At 54.2% G+C, this 21,786-nt stretch overlaps 1 protein-coding gene across 3 annotated transcripts in view; it reads left to right on the forward strand.

The window, feature by feature from the left end:
• DOT1L (DOT1 like histone lysine methyltransferase) overlaps positions 1–21,786 on the forward strand; it is a 1,510,259-nt gene that overhangs the window by 856,890 nt on the left and 631,583 nt on the right. For all 3 annotated transcript variants that reach the window (XM_069649513.1, XM_069649515.1, XM_069649514.1), the window contains 2 exons: positions 16,270–16,407; positions 16,786–16,911. In XM_069649513.1, the coding sequence (XP_069505614.1) occupies positions 16,270–16,407; positions 16,786–16,911 (264 nt within the window). The remainder of the gene's footprint in view (positions 1–16,269; positions 16,408–16,785; positions 16,912–21,786) is intronic.

A 21,786-nucleotide genomic window follows, 5' to 3' on the forward strand; every position in this document is an offset into this window, starting at 1 on the left:
GCTCTACGGGCGCCAGGCAGGGCGCACCCACCCCGGCACCTTCAGCCACGAGCCAACGCTCTGGGTCGGGTAAGAGGAAGGGCGAGCACCCGGCGAAGCTCCTGGAGAGGCCCCGGTCGAGCTCGAAGGCCCCATCGGAGGGGGAGCGAGGCAGTGTCCCCCCCCCCTCAAGGATAAGGCGGTGAGCGCACCTAAGGTGGTGAAGGCCTTAATCCATCCGGCCAAGCCCTCTATCGATACTGTCGCGGCGGCCCTGGCTCAGCCTGTGGAGGCTACACCAGTGGTGGCGACCTCGGGGCTCAGAGTCTCCCTGCCACCTCGGAGGGAGTCCTCTTTTGTGCCCATCGATAGGACCCTCGTGAAACCCCCGGCGGGGAAGAAAAAAGGGGGGGCAGGGCGTCGTCGTAGATTCGGCCTCAACCTCAGAGGAAGAGCTGATTGAGGTCTTAAGCCACGGCCTTGGCGTGGAAGAAGACCGGCCCGTCTGGATGGATCCCGACGCAGGTGCCGACGACATCGTCGAGGGTGCCGACGGGGCTCCTGATCGCCCGTCGGATTCCCCTCTGCCAGTGCCGCAAGACAACTCGGCGGCCATTTTGTTGGCTATACAGTCCTTATGTTCAGAGATAAGGACGAGACTACCGTTGCCGACGGAGGAACCTCTCCCGTCGGGGGATCCTGAACCGGGACCTTCTGGTGCTCCCCCCGCCCAAGAAAAGAAGGATTCACCCTCCACCTCCTTTTCAGCCGTCGCGCCCCGTCCAGTCCTCCTCCCCGTCCACCCGAGGGGATGATACGGGGACTGACACGGCAGCGACGGGTACGGACGACGAGGTATACGACGAGGATCTACCGTCGTCACCTCCCACCAGGGTTTCTCCGCCCGACGAGATTGGATCGTTCCACTCCATGATCGCCAGGGCATCCGAGCTTTTCCAACTCTGCCCTGAGGAGAAGAAAAAGGAAGGATTCCTTTATCAATGGCGTGAGGCCAAGAGGAAGACGGTCCTCGCGGTGCCTCTACTGGACGACATTTGGGATGAGGGCCTCGCCCTCCTCAAGAACCCCTCCACGACGCCAGCTAGAAGAGACCGGTACGAGAAGAAGTACCGGGTCCCGGACGCGGCCCCCCTGTGCATCCGGGCGCAGCCTACCCCGGACTCCGTCGTCTCCGCGGCGGCCAGGAAGAAAGCGGGGGGGGGGGGTTGCGGCCTCCACATCGACTTCCCCACCGAACGGCGAGGGAAAGAAATTGAACGCTATGGGACGCAGGGTCATCTCGTCTGCAGCGACGACGATTAAAGCGGCCAACGCCTTGGCTATCGTGGCCCGCTACGACAGGGAGCTATGGTACAAACTGGCTCACCTGCTGGACTTCCTACCGGACGACAAGAGGGCGGATGCCCTGGAGATCCTACAGGAAGGCGAGGTGGCTTCTGACCACGCCATCACTTTTGCGATGGACATCGCCGACACTGGGTTTCGCCAGTTGGGCAACGGCGTGTGCCTTAGGCGGCGTGGATGGCTCAAGGCTACGGACTTCCGTCAAGACGTACAGACCAGAGTCCTGGACATGCCGTTCGATGGGAACAACCTGTTTGGGAAAACAGTGGACGATTCCCTTCAGGCCATTAAAGCGGACACTGACGGCCCGGGCCCTTGGGGTTCTGCAGCAACGACGGACGCCCTTTCGGAGCAGCGGAGGCAAGGGCGCCTCCAAAGGTTCCGGCGGCGGTTTCTCCACCTACCGTCAAGCGGCCCGCTCGTCGTCTCAGGAGGCCTACAGAGGACGAGGCAAGTCTGGCGGACCCCGCCGTCGTCGCCAAGGAGGTCAAGGCAGCAAAGCCTCGTCGAAACAGGATTGAACCGGCCGTGGGGTCGGGCCCCCACCGAAGCACCCCGGTGGGAGGCCGGCTGGCGAGCTTCGTCAGCGTGTGGGAGTCCATCTCCACCGACCGTTGGGTGCTGGACGCCTTAGCCCGGGGCCACGCGCTCGAGTTTCAAAGAAGGTGCCCGCGCGTCCCCCCCGTGGCCAGGAAAGAGCTTCACGTCCCTCAGCTTCTCCTGGAGGTAAAGGCGATGCTCAGGAAGGGCGTCATCGAACTCGTCCCAAAGAGGCTTCGGGGCTCCGGAGTTTACTCGAGATACTTCCTCGTGAAGAAGAAGACGGGAGGATGGCGCCCCATCCTAGACCTGCGACGTCTGAACAAGTTCATCAAGGCGCAGAAGTTCCGGATGGTCACCCTCCAGCACGTCCTGGGGCAGCTGGAGGAAGGAGACTTCCTGTCGTCGTTGGATTTGGAGGATGCCTGCTTCCACATTCCCATCCTAAAGGGGCACCGAAAATTCCTCAGGTTTGTGGTCCAAGGGCGTCACTACCAGTTCAAAGCCCTCCCCTTCGGACTACGGTCGGCACCCAGGGTATTTACCAAGTGCCTTGCACCGGTGGCGGCGCAGCTGCGCCGCGAGGGGATCCACGTCTACCCCTACCTGGACGACTGGCTCATCCGAGCCATGACGAGGGAGCTCGCCGTGGAGCACACGGCAAGGACCGTCCAACTTCTCACGGATTCTCCGTGAACTACGCCAAGTCCCACCTGGTGCCCGCGCAAAACGCACTGTTTCTGGGAGCGAAGCTCGACACGGTGTCCCTTCTGGCCTCCCCGTCGGAGGAAAGGACCAGGTCCATCCTGGGCAAGGTACAGCGGATGTTGGTTTCCGACGCGGCCAAGGTGAGGTCCATCAAGTCCCTCCTCGGAATGATGTCTTCTTGCATCTACCTCATTCCCATGTGCAGGCTCCGGATGCGCCCGTTGCAGGAGTTCCTGGACGCGCGCTGGATCCAAACGACGGGCGGCTTCGAGGAGAGGATCACACTCGACGAGAGTTTCCGCCGAGCGGTCCGGTGGTGGGGCACCCGCGCGCATCTGACGGCGGGCATGGATTTCCAGATCCCAGACCACCAGGAGACAGTGACCACGGATGCCTCCCTGGAAGGGTGGGGAGCGCACACCGAAAATCTGCACGCGAGAGGCCTCTGGCTCCCGACGGAGAAGTCCCTCCATATCAACGTCCTGGAGCTCCGTGCAGTGTTCTGGGCCCTCAGGTCCTTCCTTCCGTCCCTCAAGGGCAAGGTGGTGAGGATCTTCACCGACAACACCACCACCATGTTTTACATCAGGAAACAGGGCGGAACCAGGTCCCCAGCACTGTCCAAGGAGGCGCAGGATCTGTGGCATTGGGCAGTCGCCCAAAGGATGTTTCTGGTGCCGTTTCATCTGGCAGGGATAAAAAACACCATCGCCGACTCACTCAGCAGGGAGCTGCGCTCGTGCCACAAGTGGGAACTACGGCAGGATCTAGTGGATCGCCTCTTCCGACGGTGGGGCACACCCCAGATCGACCTGTTCGCGAGTGCCGGAGGTTCGCCAGCAGGTTTCCCCAGGCGAGGAGCATGGGCGATGCTTTCTCGTTCCCCTGGGAGTGCCTGTTCCTCTACGCGTTCCCTCTTTTGCCACTGCTAATCCGGCTCGTCAACCAGCTCAAGAGGTCACAGTGCAGGATGATCCTCGTCGCACCTGCGTGGCCGAGGCAGATATGGTTCCCGGACTTTCTGGACTTGTCAGCGTCCCCGCCAATCAAGCTGCCGGTGGGCGCGGATCTACTCTCCAGGGAAGGAGGCGCCATCCTCCACCACGACCCGAAATCGCTGAACTTGCAGGCCTGGCTCCTGCAGCGCTAGAGTTTGGAGGATACGACATACCGGCCGACTGCAGAGAGGTTCTTGCAAAGGCCAGGGCGTCCTCGACTCTTAAATGCTACAGACACAAATGGAAGAGGTTCTCTGTCTGGTGCCACACACAGAAGATTAACCCTCTACGGATTACGGCTCCCCAGGTACTGCCGTACCTGTTGACGCCGGCCAAAGCTGGACTGGCACACGCGTCCATCAAGATTCATCTTGCTGCGATCTCCCGATACACCAGAACCACGGGCCGGACGTCCCTGTGGTCTCATCGTCTGGTGAAAGAGTTCATGAAGGGACTGTTCAGATCGTTCCCGCCGGTGAAGGCGCCGGCCCCGGCGTGGGAGCTCAACGTGGTGCTGACCAAGCTCATGGGACCTCCGTTCGAGCCTCTGCCCTCGGCCCCGTTGAAGTTTCTGTCGTGGAAAACAGCGTTTCTTGTGGCCATCACCTCCGCACGACGGGTGGGAGAGATCCAGGCCCTTTCCTGCAAGGCCCCGTACTTGACTTTTTACGACACGAGGGTAGTGCTCAGGACGCACCCCTCCTTCATGCCCAAGGTACCGTCGGACTTCCATCTCAACGAACCCTTGGTGTTGCCTGTGTTCTTCCCATCGCCTTCGTCGCCGGCTGAGAGGACTTTGCACTCGCTGGATGTGGCTAGAGCGCTGAAGTTCTACGTGGACCGCACAAAGTGTTTTCGGAAGACGTCACAACTCTTTGTGAACTTTGGACCTGTCAATCAGGGGAAGGCTCTCTCGAAGGCTTCCATTTCCAGATGGCTCTCCGGCTGTATCATGTACTGTCATCGGTTGGCAAACCGACCGCTGCCTGGCCGTCCGAGAGCCCATTCCACCAGAGCGATCGCAGCTACCACGGCGTTCCTTTCTGGTGTGCCCCTGTTGGACATATGCAGGGCTGCTACGTGGAGGTCGACGCACACCTTCACGAAATTCTACTGCGTCGATCGGGATTCCAGGGAGGAGTCCAGGGTCGGCCAAGCAGTGCTGCGCAACCTGTTCGCCTGAGGTGAGCCCGGTGAGGAGGTAAGATGCTTAATGTTGAGTTTGATGTAATGCTTAATGTTGAGCCTTTGCCACCTCCCGTGGTTGTGCATGTGTGTACTGCTATGTATTCTTTATTCATGAGCATGTGAATCCATGCCAGACCCCATGCTGGAGAAGGAACAAGTTACTTACCTGTAACTGTTGTTCTCCAGCATGGGTCTGGCATGGATTCACATGCGAACCCTCCCGCCTACCCCTCTGCGGCTCTTCACTTGGTCATACTGCCACTTCACGTGCTTCCAAATCTGAAGATGGCTGCCAGAGGCGGTGCTTAGGTATAGGGCAGTCATTGGCTGTGGTCAGTATGACGCAGAGACCAGTGATTGGTTATTACTACGAAAGACAGATCAGAAACGAAACTGATACTGGTTTTTTCTTTACCGAGGATTCCCAGCCTGACGACGGGAATATTCTCCAGCATGGGGTCTGGCATGGATTCACATGCTCATGAATATTCCCCGTCGTCAGGCTGGGAATCCTCGGTAAAGAAAAAACCAGTATCAGTTTCGTTTCTGATCTGTCTTTCGCAGTAATAACCAATCACTGGTCTCTGCGTCATACTGACCACAGCCAATGACTGCCCTCTACCTAAGCACCGCCTCTGGCAGCCATCTTCAGATTTTTACCGCACGTTCATGTGTTGGGATCCTCGTGCTATTGCTCTCGAGCGTTAGTGCTATTTTTCGCGCTTTTTCACAAAAAACTTCGATTCTTTCGGTCAAAAGAGCCTCAAGCTCCACCGATCCTACATCCGATCAACGGGGACCCGTGTCGGATTCATCTGTGCCCCTCAAGGGTGAAGATTTCGTCGAGCTACACTTCGGAGGACTCCAGAAGCTTCTCAGGCCCGGTCTCGGAGATGGCCCAGGAGAAGGGAAGCTCGACGCCCGGAAAGCTGTTCAGGGTCTGCCCTGGATGCCAGCTGCAGAACGTCTTCAAGGAGGACGAACACTCTTTCTGCCTTTACTGCCTTCATGAGGACAAGACGCACGTGGAGAAGGACTGTGCGTTTTGCGGCAACATGTCGGAACGGACCATGAAGGACCGCCATCAACGTCTCGCCAACTGGCTGGAGGGTAAGAGCCCGTCTGGCGAGAAGAAGAAGAAATCCGAGCGGTCTTCTAAGACCTTTGAGGGCGCCCCGGCGACGGGGGCCCAACATAAGGCCAAGCACCGCGAGTCCGCTGGCACCGGGAGCGCCGAACGGTCGGGCTCTACGGGCGCCAGGCAGGGCGCACCCTCCCCGGCACCATCAACCACGAGCCAACGCTCTGGGTCGGGTAAGAGGAAGGCCGAGCACCCGGCGAAGCTCCTGGAGAGGCCCCGGTCGAGCTCTAAGGCAGAGGAGGAGCGTGGCAGTGCCCCCTCCCTCAAGGATAAGGCGGTGAGCGCACCTAAGGTGGTGAAGGCCTTGATCCATCCGACCAAACCCTCTATCGAAACGGTCGCGGCGGCCCTGGCTCAGCCTGTGGTGGCTGCACCAGTGGTGGCGACCTCAGGGCCCAGAATCTCCCTGCCTCCTCGGAGGGAGTCTTCCTTTGTGCCCATCGATAGGACCCCCGTGAAACCCTCCGTGGGGAAGAAGAAGGGGGGGCAGGGCGTCGTCGTAGATTCGGCCTCAACCTCAGAAGAGGAGCTGATCGAGGTCTTAAGCCACGGCCTAGGCGTGGAAGAAGGCCAGCCCGTCGGAATGGACCCCGACGCAGGTGACGACGACGACATCGTCGAGGATACCGACGGGGCCCCTGCTCGCCCGTCGGATTCCCCTCTGCCAGCGCCGCAAGACAACTCGGCGGCCATTTTGTTGGCCATACAGTCCTTATGCTCCGAGATAAGGACGAGGCTACCGTTACCGACGGAGGAACCTCTCCCGTCGGGGGATCCAGAACTGGGACCTTCTGGTGTTCCCCCTACCAAGAAAAGAAGGATCCATCCACCTCCTTTTCAACCGTCGCGCCCCGTCCAGCCCTCCTCCCCGTCCACCCGAGGGGATGATACGGGGACTGACACGGCAGCGACGGGTACGGACGACGAGGCATACGACGAGGATTTTCCGTCGTCGCCTCCCACCAGGGCTTCTCCGCCCGACGAGATCGGATCTTTCCACTCCATGATCTCCAGGGCTTCCGAGCTTTTCCAACTCTGCCCTGAGGAGAAGAAAAAGGAAGGCTTCCTTTATCAGCGGCGCGAGGCCAAGAGGAAGACGGTCCTCGCAGTGCCTCTGTTGGACGACATTTGGGATGAGGGCCTTTCCCTCCTCAAGAACCCTTCCACGACGCCAGCTAGAAGAGACCGGTACGAGAAAAAGTACCGGGTCCCGGACACGGCCCCCCTATGCCTCCGGGCGCAGCCTACCCCGGACTCCGTCGTCTCCGCGGCAGCCAGGAAGAAAGCGGGGGGGGTGCGGCCTCCACATCGACTTCCCCGCCGGACGGCGAGGGAAAGAAATTGGATGCTATGGGACGTAGAGTCATCTCGTCGGCAGCGACGACGATTAAAGCGGCCAACGCCTTGGCTATCGTGGCCCGCTACGACAGGGAGCTCTGGTACAAGATAGCTCCCCTGCTGGATTTTCTGCCGGACGACGAGAGGGCGGAGGCCCTTGAGATCCTGCAGGAAGGTGAGGTGGCGTCGGACCACGCCATCACCGTGGCGACGGACATCGCCGACACTGGGTTCCGCCAGCTGGGCAACGGCGTTTGCCTTCGACGTCGTGGATGGCTCAAAGCTACGGACTTTCGGCAGGACGTCCAGACCAGAGTCCTGGACATGCCCTTCGACGGGAACAACCTGTTTGGGAAGACAGTGGACGATTCCCTTCAGGCCATCAAGGCGGATACTGAGACGGCCCGGGCCCTTGGAGTCCTGCAGCAACGACGGAACGCCCTTTCGGAGCGGCGGAGGCAAGGGCGCCTCCAAAGGTTCCGGCGGCGGTTTCGCTTCCTACCGTCAAGCGGCCCGCTCGTCGTCGCAAGAGGCCTACAGAGGACGAGGCAAGTCTAGCGGACCCCGCCGTCGTCGCCAAGGAGGTCAAGGCGGCAAGGCCGCGTCCAAGCAGGATTGAACCGGCCGTGGGGTCGGGCCCCCACCGAAGCACCCCGGTGGGAGGCCGGCTGGCGGGCTTCGTCAGCGTGTGGGAGTCCATCTCCACCGACCGTTGGGTGCTGGACGCCCTGGCCCGGGGCCACGCGCTCGAGTTTCAAAGAAGGTGCCCGCGCGTCCCCCCCGTGGCCAGGAAAGAACTTCACGTCCCTCAACTTCTCCTGGAGGTAAAGGCGATGCTCAGAAAGGGCACCATCGAACTCGTCCCAAAGAGGCTTCGGGGCTCCGGAGTCTACTTGCGATACTTCCTCGTGAAGAAGAAGACGGGAGGATGGCGCCCCATCCTAGACCTGCGACGTCTGAACAAGTTCATCAAGGCGCAGAAGTTCCGGATGGTCACCCTCCAGCACGTCCTGGGTCAGCTGGAGGAAGGAGACTTCCTATCGTCGTTGGATTTGGAGGATGCCTACTTCCACATTCCCATCCTAAAGGGGCACCGAAAATTCCTCAGATTCGTGGTCCAAGGGCGTCATTACCAGTTCAAAGCCCTTCCCTTCGGACTACGGTCGGCACCCAGGGTATTCACCAAGTGCCTCGCACCGGTGGCGGCGCAGCTGCGCCGCGAGGGGATTCACGTCTACCCCTACCTGGACGACTGGCTCATCCGCGCCAAGACGAGGGAGCTCGCCGTGGTCCACACGGCAAGGACCGTCCAACTCCTCACGGACCTGGGATTCTCCGTGAACTACGCCAAATCCCACCTGGTGCCCGCGCAAGTCGCACTGTTTCTGGGAGCGAGGCTCGACACAGTGTCCCTTCTGGCCTCCCCGTCGGAGGAGAGGACCAGGACCATCTTGGGCAAGGTGCAACGGATGTTGGTGGCCGACGCGGCCAAAGTGAGGTCCATCAAGTCCCTCCTCGGGATGATGTCTTCCTGCATCTACCTCATTCCCATGTGCAGGCTCCGGATGCGCCCGTTGCAAGAATTCCTGGATGCGCGCTGGATCCAGACGACGGGCAGCTTCGAGGAAAGGATCAAGCTCGACGAGAGTTTCCGACGAGCGATACGGTGGTGGGGCACCCGCGCGCATCTGACGGCGGGCATGGACTTCCAGACCCCAGCCCACCAGGAGACTGTGACCACGGATGCCTCCCTGGAAGGGTGGGGAGCGCACACCGAAAATCTGCACGCAAGGGGACTCTGGCTCCCGACGGAGAAGTCCCTGCATATCAACGTCCTGGAGCTCCGTGCAGTGTTTTGGGCCCTCAAGTCCTTCCTTCCGTCCCTCAAGGGCAAGGTGGTGAGGATCTTCACCGACAACACCACCACCATGTTTTACATCAGGAAACAGGGCGGAACCAGGTCCCCAGCGCTGTCCAAGGAGGCGCAGGACCTGTGGCATTGGGCCCTCGCCCAAGGGATTTTTCTGGTGCCGTTTCATCTGGCAGGGATAAAAAACACCATCGCCGACTCACTCAGCAGGGAGCTGCGCTCGTGCCACAAGTGGGAACTACGGCAGGATCTGGTGGATCGCCTCTTCCGACGGTGGGGCACACCCCAGATCGACCTGTTCGCGACGGCGACGAACACCAAGTGTCGGAGGTTCGCCAGCAGGTTTCCCAGACGAGGAGCATGGGCGATGCTTTCTCGTTCCCCTGGGAGGGCCTGTTGCTCTACGCGTTCCCTCCCTTGCCTCTGCTAATCCGGCTCGTCAACCAGCTCAAGAGGTCACGGTGCAGGATGATCCTCGTCGCACCTGCGTGGCCGAGGCAGATATGGTTCCCGGACCTTCTGGACTTGTCAGCGTCCCCGCCGATCAAGCTGCCGGCGGACGCGGATCTACTCTCCAGGGAAGGAGGCGCCATCCTCCACCACGACCCGAAGTCGCTGAACTTGCAGGCCTGGCTCCTGCAGCGCTAGAGTTTGGAGGATACGACATACCGGCCGATTGCAGAGAGGTTCTTGCAAAGGCCAGGGCGTCCTCGACTCTTAAATGCTACGGACACAAATGGAAGAGGTTCTCTGTCTGGTGCCACGCACAGAAGATTAACCCTCTACGGATTACGGCTCCCCAAGTACTGCCGTACCTGCTGACGCTGGCCAAAGCTGGTCTGGCACACGCGTCCATCAAGATTCATCTTGCTGCGATCTCCCGATACACCAGAACCACGGGGCGGACGTCCTTGTGGTCTCATCGTCTGGTGAAAGAGTTCATGAAGGGACTGTTCAGATCGTTCCCGCCGGTGAAGGCTCCGGCCCCGGCGTGGGAGCTCAACGTGGTGCTGACCAAGCTCATGGGACCTCCGTTCGAGCCTCTGCACTCGGCCCCGTTGAAGTTTCTATCGTGGAAAACAGCTTTTCTTGTGGCCATCACCTCCGCACGACGAGTGGGAGAGATCCAGGCCCTTTCCTGCAAGGCCCCGTACTTGACTTTCCACGACACGAGGGTAGTGCTCAGGACGCACCCCTCCTTCATGCCCAAGGTACCGTCGTACTTCCATCTCAACGAACCCTTGGTGTTACCTGTGTTCTTCCCGTCGCCTTCATCGCCGGCTGAGAGGACTTTGCACTCGCTGGATGTAGCTAGAGCGCTGAAGTTCTACGTGGACCGCACGAAGGGTTTTCGGAAGACGTCACAACTCTTTGTGAACTTTGGACCTGTCAATCAGGGGAAGGCTCTCTCGAAGGCTTCCATCTCCAGATGGCTCTCCGGCTGTATCATGTGCTGTCACCGGTTGGCAAACCGACCGCTGCCTGGCCGTCCGAGAGCCCATTCCACCAGAGCGATCGCAGCTACCACGGCGTTCCTATCTGGTGTGCCCCTGCTGGACATATGCAGGGCTGCTACGTGGAGGTCGACGCACACCTTCACGAAATTCTACTGCGTCGACCGGGATTCCAGGGAGGAGTCCAGGGTCGGCCAAGCAGTGCTGCGCAACCTGTTCGCCTGAGGTGAGCCTGGTGAGGAGGTAAGATGCTTAATGTTGAGTTGATGTGATGCTTAATGTTGAGCCTTTGCCACCTCCCGTGGTTGTGCATGTGTGTACTGCTATGTATTCTTTATTCATGAGCATGTGAATCCATGCCAGACCCCATGCTGGAGAAGGAACAAGTTACTTACCTGTAACTGTTGTTCTCCAGCATGGGTCTGGCATGGATTCACATGCGAACCCTCCCGCCTACCCCTCTGCGGCTCTTCACTTGGTCATACTGCCACTTCACGTGCTTCCAAATCTGAAGATGGCTGCCAGAGGCGGTGCTTAGGTAGAGGGCAGTCATTGGCTGTGGTCAGTATGACGCAGAGACCAGTGATTGGTTATTACTGCGAAAGACAGATCAGAAACGAAACTGATACTGGTTTTTTCTTTACCGAGGATTCCCAGCCTGACGACGGGGAATATTCATGAGCATGTGAATCCATGCCAGACCCATGCTGGAGAACAACAGTTACAGGTAAGTAACTTGTTCCTTCATGAGCATGTGAATCCATGCCAGACCCATGCTGGAGAACAACAGTTACAGGTAAGTAACTTGTTCCTTTTGTGATCCCGAAAAAAGACGGGGGATTGAGACCCATCATGGACTTGCGTTGGCTGAACAAGCTCCTCAGGAAGGACAAGTTCAAGATGGTAAAGCTTTCTCAAGTCCTCCAGGCCCTTCAACTTTAGAATTGGTGTCTCTCGACCTCAAGGATGCTTACTTTCATCCCAAGCACAGGAAGTACCTGAGGTTCGCGGTTGGCGACTCGCATTTTCAGTTTCTGGTCCTGCCATTCGGATTGACATCCGCCCGAGGGTCTTCACCAAGCTGATGGTGGTGGTCGCAGCGTATCTCAGGAAAGGGGGATTCACGTCTACCCCTACCTGGACGATTGGTTGATCAGGGCGCGCTCTCCCGAGCAAGTCATGAATCATCTGTCCGTTACCTGCCACTCCCTTCACAAGCTGGGCTTCTCCCTCAATTTAAAGAAGTCCTATTTGACACCTACCCAGCAGCTCCATTACAATGCTCATCACATTCTGCAGATGGTCGACAAATTTCAACATTCCCAGAGTGTCCCGGCGTTTGAGTTCTTGAGGTTGCTCGGCCTCATGGAGTGGGCTCTCAAGATGCAGTGGTCGCAGTTCTCCGGCAGGATGTCGGATCCCGTTCAGATTCCGCCCTCTGTTACTCAGTATCTTCTGTGGTGGGCCATCGAAGGAAATCAGATGAAGGGAGCTCTGTTTTGGCAACTGTGGCCGGAGGTGACAATCGTGACAGGCGCATCCCTCACGGTTTGGGGAGCTCATGCCAACGAGTTGATGGCCAGCGGCCGTTGGCCTCATTCGGAGTCCAAACTCTACATCAATCTGTTAGAGCTGCAGGCTGTCAGGCAAGCCCAGAAGGTTTTTCTGTCGTCTGTGCGGCGGAAGAATGTCCTGATTATAACAGGGACAATACAGTGGCCATGCACTACCGCAACAAAAAAGGGGGGGGGTGGCATGGTCACTCCCGTTGTGCAGGGAGGAGATGCAGCTCTGGTTCTGGGCCGTTCAGCTGGAAATTTCGATCTCGGCAGTTCATCTGGCCGGAGACGAAAAAGCGGCGGCGGACGCTCTGAGCAGGCAGAGGCCGGTATCTCACGAGTGGGAGCTAGCTCAGGAAGTGTCAACCGGAAGTGCGAAAGATTCTGCTTGCGGGAATTTCCTCCAAGAGGTTCCTTAGGGGACGCATTCGTAGTGGAGTGGTCCTTCCCACTGCTGTACGCATTTCCTCCAGTCCCCGTCATTCCGGAGGTGTTGCGGAGGTTCGGTTCCCGGATGATCCTCATTGCTCTGGCATGGGCCAGGAGAGCGTGGTACCCGAGCCTTCTAGACATGTCCATCTGCCCTCCGCGCCGTCTTCCCTACCGAGACAATCTGCTCTCCATCCAGAGGTCAAGTCTCTTAGCCTTCATGCTTGTTATCTGAAAGGTTGAGGTATAAGGATTGGGACCTCCCCGAAGACGTGATCGAGGTGTTGCTTTCGGAAAGGTGGCCCGCAACGAAATCCCTATACCGTTGCTGTTTGAGAAAGTTCTGCGACTGGTGCAGGGTACAGAATGGGGATCCTTTCCAGAGTTCCATTCCTTTGGCTTTGTCGTTTTTGCTTTCCTTAGCCCAAAAGGGCCTGCAAATGGGTACCATTAAGGGTTACCTGGTGGCGCTGTCTATCCTTTGATTTCACAGTTTCTAAAAGGGGTAACTAATGTGTTTCCACCATCGCCTTTCCAGGTGCCGGGATGGGATTTGAATTCGGTTTTAAAGTGGGAGCTCCGTTTGAGCCCTTACATTCTTGTCCGTAGCGACTGTTATCCTTTAAAACTGTATTTTTAGTTGCGGTTACTTCCGCATGCAGAGTGAGTCAGTTACAGGCACTTTCCACCAAGCCATCCTTCACTGTGTTCCATAAGGACAGGGGTTGTCCTTAGGGTGCGGCATTCTTTTCTTCTGATGGGTGTGTCGGAATTCAATTTGAGCCAGAAGGTGAATCTTCCAGCGTTTTATCCTCCACCACATCCTGGTAAGGAAGAGGAGAGGCTCCATAGGTTGGATCCTAGAAGAGCTTAGAGTTTCTATCTCTCACGGATGTCCTGGGTCAGAGTGGACGATCAGCTCTTTGTTGGTTATGCTGGAAGACGCTTGGTTCAGGCTGTTTCGAAACAGACCCTGTCTAGATGGATCATTTTGACGATCTCAGAGTGTTACCGTTTGGCGGGAAAGGACCCATCAGTAGGCTTACAGGCTCACTATACTAGGGGTGTGGCTGCCTCCACTGCTCTACAGAGGAGTGTTCTGATTCACAATATTTGCGAAGCAGCCACATGGGCCTCTGTCCATACTTCTGTGAGACACTATTCCTTGGACTCCATCCATGGGCAGGATTTGGCCTTTGGTAAGGCAGTCCTTTATTCAGCAATTTGAATTGGCATTCTAAAATTCTAAATTTGTAAATTCTTTTCCCACCTCCATAAGTTGGTACTTCTTTGGGAGTCTGTCATAGATGTGGAATACGTCGGAGGACACAATCCCCTCGAAGAACCAAGTTACTTACCATATCTGGTAACATTCTTTTGATGGGATGTTCCTCCATCGTATTCCATATCGCCCTCCCAGCCTGCCCCTCTACTGAGTTTCATATGGGATTGCAGCTTACGTTTTTCGCAAGGCTTTCTGCAGTCATACTGGCAGGAGCTTGGTGCCACACGTTCTGGGTAAAAAACTATAACTGAGGCTACGGGCGCCGTGTGTCCTATATATAACATCCGGTGATGTCGAGCCTCGACGGAGGCCCTCGAGGGACAAGGGATCGACGCAGGACGCCCTCTGTCGAAAATGTTCTGAAGCAGCACAGCTGTGGACATTACCTGTCATAAATGTGGACTACGTCAGAGGAACATCCCATCGAAAGAACGTTACCAGATATGGTAAGTCATTTGTTCTTCCCCACCGTACCTTTGGTTCGAAGATGGCATTAGAGTTGACTTCTCCACAATGGGGCAGCTCTGGACCCGACCTCTGGATTCCTTGGTCTGGTGACTTAAAGGCAGGACAATGGACAGTGTCTTCCTGCAGCAGTCTCGAGGGAGGACCTGTAGCACTACTTTCAGCAACGTCTTAGTTCACGCTGTGGTTTTGGTGCCTTTTCAGCAGCATCAACAAAGGACACTGATTGCCCAGTCAATCTTCTTTGCTTCCTGCAGTCCCACAGTCTGGTGAGGGGGTCTTGGTGAGTTGGATTGGATCTCTGGAGTGTCCTTATTGACTCATCAGAGATTTGGACGGATTCAGCCTTTCCACGACGACTCACTCAAAATGGGCAGCAGGTCTCCTGCTATTGGGATTCCACAGCTCTTGGACCTCGAGAGATGGCTCATTTCAAAGTTTGGCTTAGAACTGGTTGTTCCCACCAGCCAAAGGGAAGGAGCCATCCACTTCGGAGCTCCTCCGTTGCATCGAAAACGGGGTCAGTACAGCAATCGTGGCTTCACAGTCTTGCATAGGGTCTGCAGGCGTCTCTGGTTGTCGTCTTCTTCAGTTACTTCTGTTTCCAGTGGTTGACCTGCTTTACACTCCAGAAGCCTCACCTTTTTATACAGTTCCAGCACACACTCCTCTGCAATCTCTGAGCATTTTACAGAAATTAGCATTGGCTGTCCAATCAAGACAGCCAGTCCCGCTGTGGGAGCTGGTCCTATTCAGGCACTCTGGCAGACAAAGGACGGGGGGAGGGGGTTGAAATCTCCTCCCCCTCTTCCTGCTTGCCCAGACACTCTGGAGCCTAGGCGGGGATACCTACTGGTTCTCGCCAAAGGCAAAACACACAGACGTCCCCCTCCCAGAATGGTAGAAGGGCTAACCATGAACACCCACGCTAGTAATGGTGAAAAAAGAAGGGAGGCCCTAAATTGTTCCTCGGGTGCCTCTATTGTGCACTAGCGAGGCTGTGCATATAGTTTAGAGTGCTGCAGCAGTTGTTGCAAGGGCTGGAGCTGGGCACTAGCTGTTGTGGTGGGGTTTTTCTTACCCACAAGTTGATGTGTGCCTTGAAACTATAAAAGGAGGGAACAGTTCTTACCTTGCTGTGTCTCTTGTACCTACATCACTTAGTTTTTAAAGTCCTAATAAATCTAGTATGCTTGTACTTCTGTCTAAATTGACGTGTGTGTGTGTGTGTGTGTGTGTGTGTGTGTGTGTGTGTGTGTCTGTCAGTCTCAGTCACTGTACAGTTGCACAGCACCCTGTAACCCCTGAAGTCATGACTTACTACTCTACTATCTTGATAGGCTAGACCCAAGTGTCAGTCGCCCTATTCATCAACTGGTGTGGCCTCTCAACTCTCCTACAGGGCTGGTTCTGAAAATCCATCTCAACAAAGATTGTAATTCCTGAATAATCCATTGCTTTATTAACCTACTATTAATTGATTGTACTATTTAAAATTGAAGGTTTCCTTTACTGTATTTTGTGTTGATTATTTTATTGTAGGTGTACCTTCCTCAAGGAAGTCGAATTGACCCCAGTTTTCCTTTATAGTCCATGTTAACCTGCTTCAGTACGTTATGTTGTGTTTGACATGATACACATTACTTGATTCTTAAAAGCTTCACCATTTGTTCCTTGGCAGTTTGGTGCTCCCTCCTCTATCATACCTCACTAATTGGCGCCTATTAATGATCCATTGTTAAACATATCAAAGTTCCATTATTCTCATTCTACATCTGGTTTTTGCATCTTTGGATTCCGTTGTCCGATTTAGAAATCTGCAACTGGTACAATCCTCAATCCATTACCTGTTCTACTTAACAAGATCTGTTGGGTTATTTTATTAATTCTATCCAAATCTAACCTGTTTTGCAAATCCTTTCTCTCATGCATCATTTGTTTTGTCTTCAGCTGGGAGTGAAGGCTGTGACATACAATGACCTGGTTCAGGCCCAGAAGGAAATTACTCTACATAACGAGCAGCTGAAGGAACAGGCTATGCAACTGGAGAAGGACAATGATACTCTTCGGATTCAGAGTTTACATCTGGTAAGTGTTCCTCTAATTAATTTGGTTTGCTCATTATTCCTTTACTAATATTATGTTATTAGTCTTTTATACTGAGTACCTCAACATTGAATGTTTTTCTCTAAATGGGCTTGCCTTTGGGTGCTCTTGGAATCATCCAGTGGAGTCCACTACACAGGTTTCCACTGTTATCCATCCAGCCTTACTGCTCGTATCTCAATATGCATAGAATTATTGCAAAACTACATTGAGTAAGACATTAGGATGCCTTCTATTTTTCTATAGCTTCTCAAAACTTTCTTTCCCTTTTCTGAACTCTTGCTGATTTAGTTTGAAGGCTATTTAAATGTTTTAGCATTGCTTATCAATAACACTGACCAATTATTTGTACGTCTACAGCTCAAGGCTCGATGTGAGGAGCTGAAGATTGATTGGCCCACCCTGTCACTGGAGAAGTTGCAGAGTGAGAAAAAAATACTGTCAGGTCAGATCTCTGAGAAGCAGAAGCATTGCTTAGAGCTGCAGGTAAGTGTTGTGAATAATCCACTCCAAGCAATCAAGGACACAGAAGGGTTTATTGTTTTGAGATACAACAGTAGCTCAATACAAGCTCCCAGTGTCAAGCAACTGGCTTCCCCTTGAAGGATGCACATTCTAGTCAGAATCCTGGGCGCAGCGCATTCGGAATTGATGATATAGGATTACAACAGTGAGCCAACGTGGAATCCCCACATTGTTTTAGGCTAATGAGAAAAACTAATCCAAGATCAAAACAGCTCTGGTGACTTGAGCGATAAAGTGGAGAGTGCTCTGTGTTTACAGGTTGAGGGTATGCAAAGCAAAGTAAGAAGTGCATTCTGTTGAGATAGATTTCCAAAATCAAACCTGGGAGTGGATCTTGGGAGGCCAACCTATTATGGTTAACAGGAAAGACTATTCTAGTTAGCCAAACACAATCAAGGTTGGTAGCAGAGTGGTAAGGCTTAGACATAAAAGGGGGTGTGAGTGGTCTAGGGCTACAACGAGACCTCTTAGAATACCACCAATAATTCCAGTTAGACGGGTAAGTAGAAAAATATACGATTATGTATTAGGCCTTCAAAATGCACACTAGGTAAGTAAACCTCCAGGCAATATTGTCACACACCTAGTATACAAACCGTTCTCCAGCACGGGGTCTGCATGGATTCACATGCTCATGAATATTCCCCATCCATCAGGCAGGGAATCCTCAGTAAGAGAAAAAAACAGTTTCACTTATGAACTGTATCTCTCCTCTAAACCAATCGCTGTACTCTGGGTCATACGTACCCAGCCAATGACTGCCCTCTCCCCAGGTCCTTCCCCTGGAAGACGTCTTCAGATTTTTACAACACGTTAATGTTTTGGCAGTGCTCGTGTTTTGCTCCGTGAGCTATTCTATGTTTCTAGTGCTTTTTCAATAAAAAGTCCTAGCTTTGTCAAACATAGCCTGTGTGCTCTTTCTCTTCCTCGGCCAACAAACAGGGATCAGTTTGTCAATGAATTTCAGCGCCCCTCAAGGGCAAGAATCATCGAAGTTTCATTGAAGATTCCAGAAGGCTATCGAGTCTACTTCGCACTCCGGACCATGTCGGAAGAGAAGAAAGAGGGAAGTTACCTTTTCAAGCTCTACTCCAGCTGCGGACTGCGGAACATGTTTGTAGAGGACAAATACCTTCAGTGCCTCTATTGTCTCCACCCGGCTAACATAGAAACGATTTGTGAAATCTGCCTTGGGTTCTGCAAGTGAACCATGAAGGATCACAGTAGACTGGCGGCGTGGCACAGCACCAAGGCCTCTACCCCTTGCGACAAGCGGGGGCATGCATCACCCAGGACCGGCCTGTCCGCGGAGCAGGTTTCTAAGTCCTTTGAGGGCGCTCCATCCTAGGGGCCCAAGACAAGGCTAAACAGAGTCGGTTTCCGTCAGGATCGTCGCGCAAGTGGGTCATGCGACGGGCAGGGTGCGCTCAGCTTCACCGCCTGCCTCCATCTCCAGCCATTGCTCTAGCTCCTCCTCGAAGAGGAAATCGGCTAACTCGGCGAAGCTGTGGGTAAAGCAAGAGAAGACAAAGGTGCCAGAAAAGGTGATCAACCTTCCCCAGAAGGCCCAGTTCGCCAGAGTTTCCGAACTCTTCCAACTGATGCTAGAAGAGACCAAGAAGGAAGGTTTCCTCTACCAACGGCATGAGGCCAAGACGAAGACCATGGCAGTGCCTCTCCTGGAAGACGTTTGGGAGGAGGGCCTAGCTTTGAAGAATCCGGCCATGGCCCTTGCCAAGAGGGATAGACTGGAGTAAAAGTACTAAGTGCCGGAGTCTGTGTTAGGCAGAAACCTGTGCAGTTCCCTTAGGGAACACTGCAAAAGATTTAGGACTACAGGCGTTAGCAGTACACCCACTTGGTAGCAGTCTGTACCATCCAGATTTACCTGGTAGCTGTGGCTGAGCAGTCAGACTTCCCTCAAGAAGAGTTGGGCAGTATGCAAAGTATACACAATAGGCACCCAGATACAATAATACAAGCAAACACTGACCAGAGCTTTGGTATCAAAGTATATAATTATTTATGTAAAAACACAGTTTGAAACAATCCAGCACTCTTATTGTAAAATATTCTAAACACAGTTACTATTGTAATATATACACCCCTTTTTCCTTATCAGATAAGTCACTGTAAAACACCACTTATTTTCATACAGAGGTGAGCGCTTAACTAGATGGCACTCCAATAAGTTTGTTAGAAAGGGAGGGAAAAAGACAGAATATGGAAAGGTACACCACTCTAAGATTCAGGAACACTGTTAGCAAGGCAGAAGAGCAAAAGTCACTGGCGAGCCAAAGGCTGGGCCCACTCTTAGAGAGGGCAGAGCACAAATGCGTCCAAGATCACACAGTTACACTAGGCTCAGAAAGTCTTGCAGAGGGTTCAAAAGAGTTTAGAGAGGCTTAGGAAAGTTTAGCCAGGGTGTCCCAGGCTAACCCAGGTTCGAAAGCCGGGGACTAAATCTACCCCGTACAGTCGGTAGCAAGGGAAGCCAGGCGGGGCACAGTACCTTAAGTGGGAGGGATCCTCCAGCGGTGGCAGTTGTTCCTGGTAGTGGGTGCAAGTTGCGTCGTCGTCCAGGGGAAGAGAAGATCTCGACATGGAGGAAAGATGAAGGTCGTTGCACTACCAGGGAAGAAACCAGCCGCAGAGTTTTCGAGTTAAAGGTGGTACCTTTGTTTCGCGGACGTGGTATCCCGGTTGCCGGGGTGCTTGGCACAGGCAAGGCGGCCACGAGGTACGTCGGGAAGGCGAAAAGACGGTGAAACTGGTTATCCCCACCAGTCAAAGGAAGAAGACTCTCCGGCGGGAGATCTCCTCTGTCGTTGGGAAAAGTGGTGAGACGGTCCAGCAGGGCTCCACCGGTGGTGGTGTCGTGGCAGGTCGGCTCGGCTTCTCCCTCGTCGGATTCTTAGGTCTTGTGGCGACTTCTGAAGTTCCAGTCCCCAAAGCCCTGCTTTTATGCAGCAAACCCCCATTCACTCAGCCTAGCTGTCACTCAAACATGCTAAGTGGTAAGCCGGCCGGCTCACCACTTGGGTCAATCAGGATGGAGTGTGACTTGAGTTGCCTAGGCAACTCAGTCCAGGGTGTCTAAATTCCCCTCCACCCCTCCTAAGTACCCCAGAGTGGCACCACTTTGGAGGGCTTCTGTGGAGAAGCCTGCCAAAAAGTGGAACAAAGGGCTCGACTTGGGTTGGAGTCACAGAAGAGAACAAACGCCATTTTAGAATCAAGTTTTGGCAAAAAATACCAACCGGAGAATTAATATTAATTAAATAAACCGGCGTTATGTTCGAGGCTACTGTAAATAATTAAATAAAGATAGTAGCCTAAAACAATGGGAAATCCCATAGGAAAATATTCACGGTTGAATATAAGTAGTATCCACTGCCACCAGCCAAAACCCGATCAGGGGGGACGGAGACGTGCTCCCTCGACTAACAGACCCTGGGGCACTCGAATTGCCCCAGCCAGTACGTCCACAATATGATGGTTTGTACTGGTTCTGTTCAGAATTTGAGACTAGTAAAGTCAATGGCGACTTTACATGCCGTGGGAGACAGTAGTCAGTCCCAGGGTATGGAGTCTATACTGGGGGGTCACTATGACACCCCTGTGTCACTGCACTGAGGGTGCTGTGTAACACATCACAAAACACATGAAGCCCTATGGAGTAAAAGACCCCATAGCCCATCAAACACATCTAGATTTAAAGAAACACACTCAAATCATATCCAAGAGTGAGGGTAAAAGAGTCTCACTCTTGGCAGGAGAAAAAAATAAACCCCAAAAATCCAGCAAAGCTGCTGGGGGACTCACTAGGTTAGGAAATTCAGCCTAAACAGAGAATTCTCCCTAACAGTCCGCACCCAAGTGCCTACGATCGCAGCCTTCCACGGACTCAGTGGTTTTCAGCGACAGCGAGGGAGAAGTAGTCTAACCTCTAGTCTTCATCCTCCGTCCTTCTGGATAGCGAGGGGAAAAAGTTGGATGCCATGGGAAGAAAGGTTATCTACTCAGCATCAACACAGTCAAGGCGGCCAACACACTTGCAATGCTGGCCAGATACGATGGGCAACTGTGGTATAAGATGGCCCTGATTCTGGAGTTCCTTCCCGACGATAAGGGGATCGAGGCGATCTCCATCCTCCAGGAAGGGTAGGTGACATCGGACCACGCCTTCAGTGGCCCTGGACATCGCAGCCACAGGGTTCTGGCAGATGAATAACAGTGTCTGTCTCTGTCGTCGTGGCTGGCTGAAAGCCAATATCTTCCACCAGAAGGTCCAGACGAGGGTGCTAGACATGCCCTTCGACAGAGACAACCTCTCTGGGAAGGACGTCGACTAGTAGTTGCAAGCCATTAAGACTGACACAGAGATGGCCTGGGCCCTGGGCACTCTTCAGCTACACTGATCTTCCTTTCGTGCTTCCGGCTGTAAGTCCAGCAGATTGTCAATGTTTTGGCAGAGGATCCTCTTTGTGCTTTTTGCTTCTGCTTTTTGCTCTTTGCTTCTGCCTTCACTCCCCCGCTTCCCTGCTGATCTGTTCTCTCTTGGCACCATGCACCTGACCACCCTCTGTCCTCCGGGCCCAGGTACCTGTCACCCTGCCACACTCCTGCACTGCCTCCGGGCCACCCCTTGCACTGGGGTCTGTATCTGTACCCAATCAGCCCCCTTCCAACCCACTTTTTCTTCCTGCATTATCACACCTAACCTGTCTGCTGCTTCAAAACCAGCACTAGCCAATTTCTGGCTGCACTACCACAGTTTGTTGCCTTTATTATTTATTTATCCAGCATTGGATCTTTCATGGATTCACATGCTTA

The sequence above is a fragment of the Ambystoma mexicanum genome, chromosome 1p, assembly GCF_040938575.1.
Source record: "Ambystoma mexicanum isolate Mex_15411 chromosome 1p, UKY_AmexF1_1, whole genome shotgun sequence".
Classification (NCBI taxonomy): Eukaryota; Metazoa; Chordata; class Amphibia; order Caudata; family Ambystomatidae; genus Ambystoma; species Ambystoma mexicanum.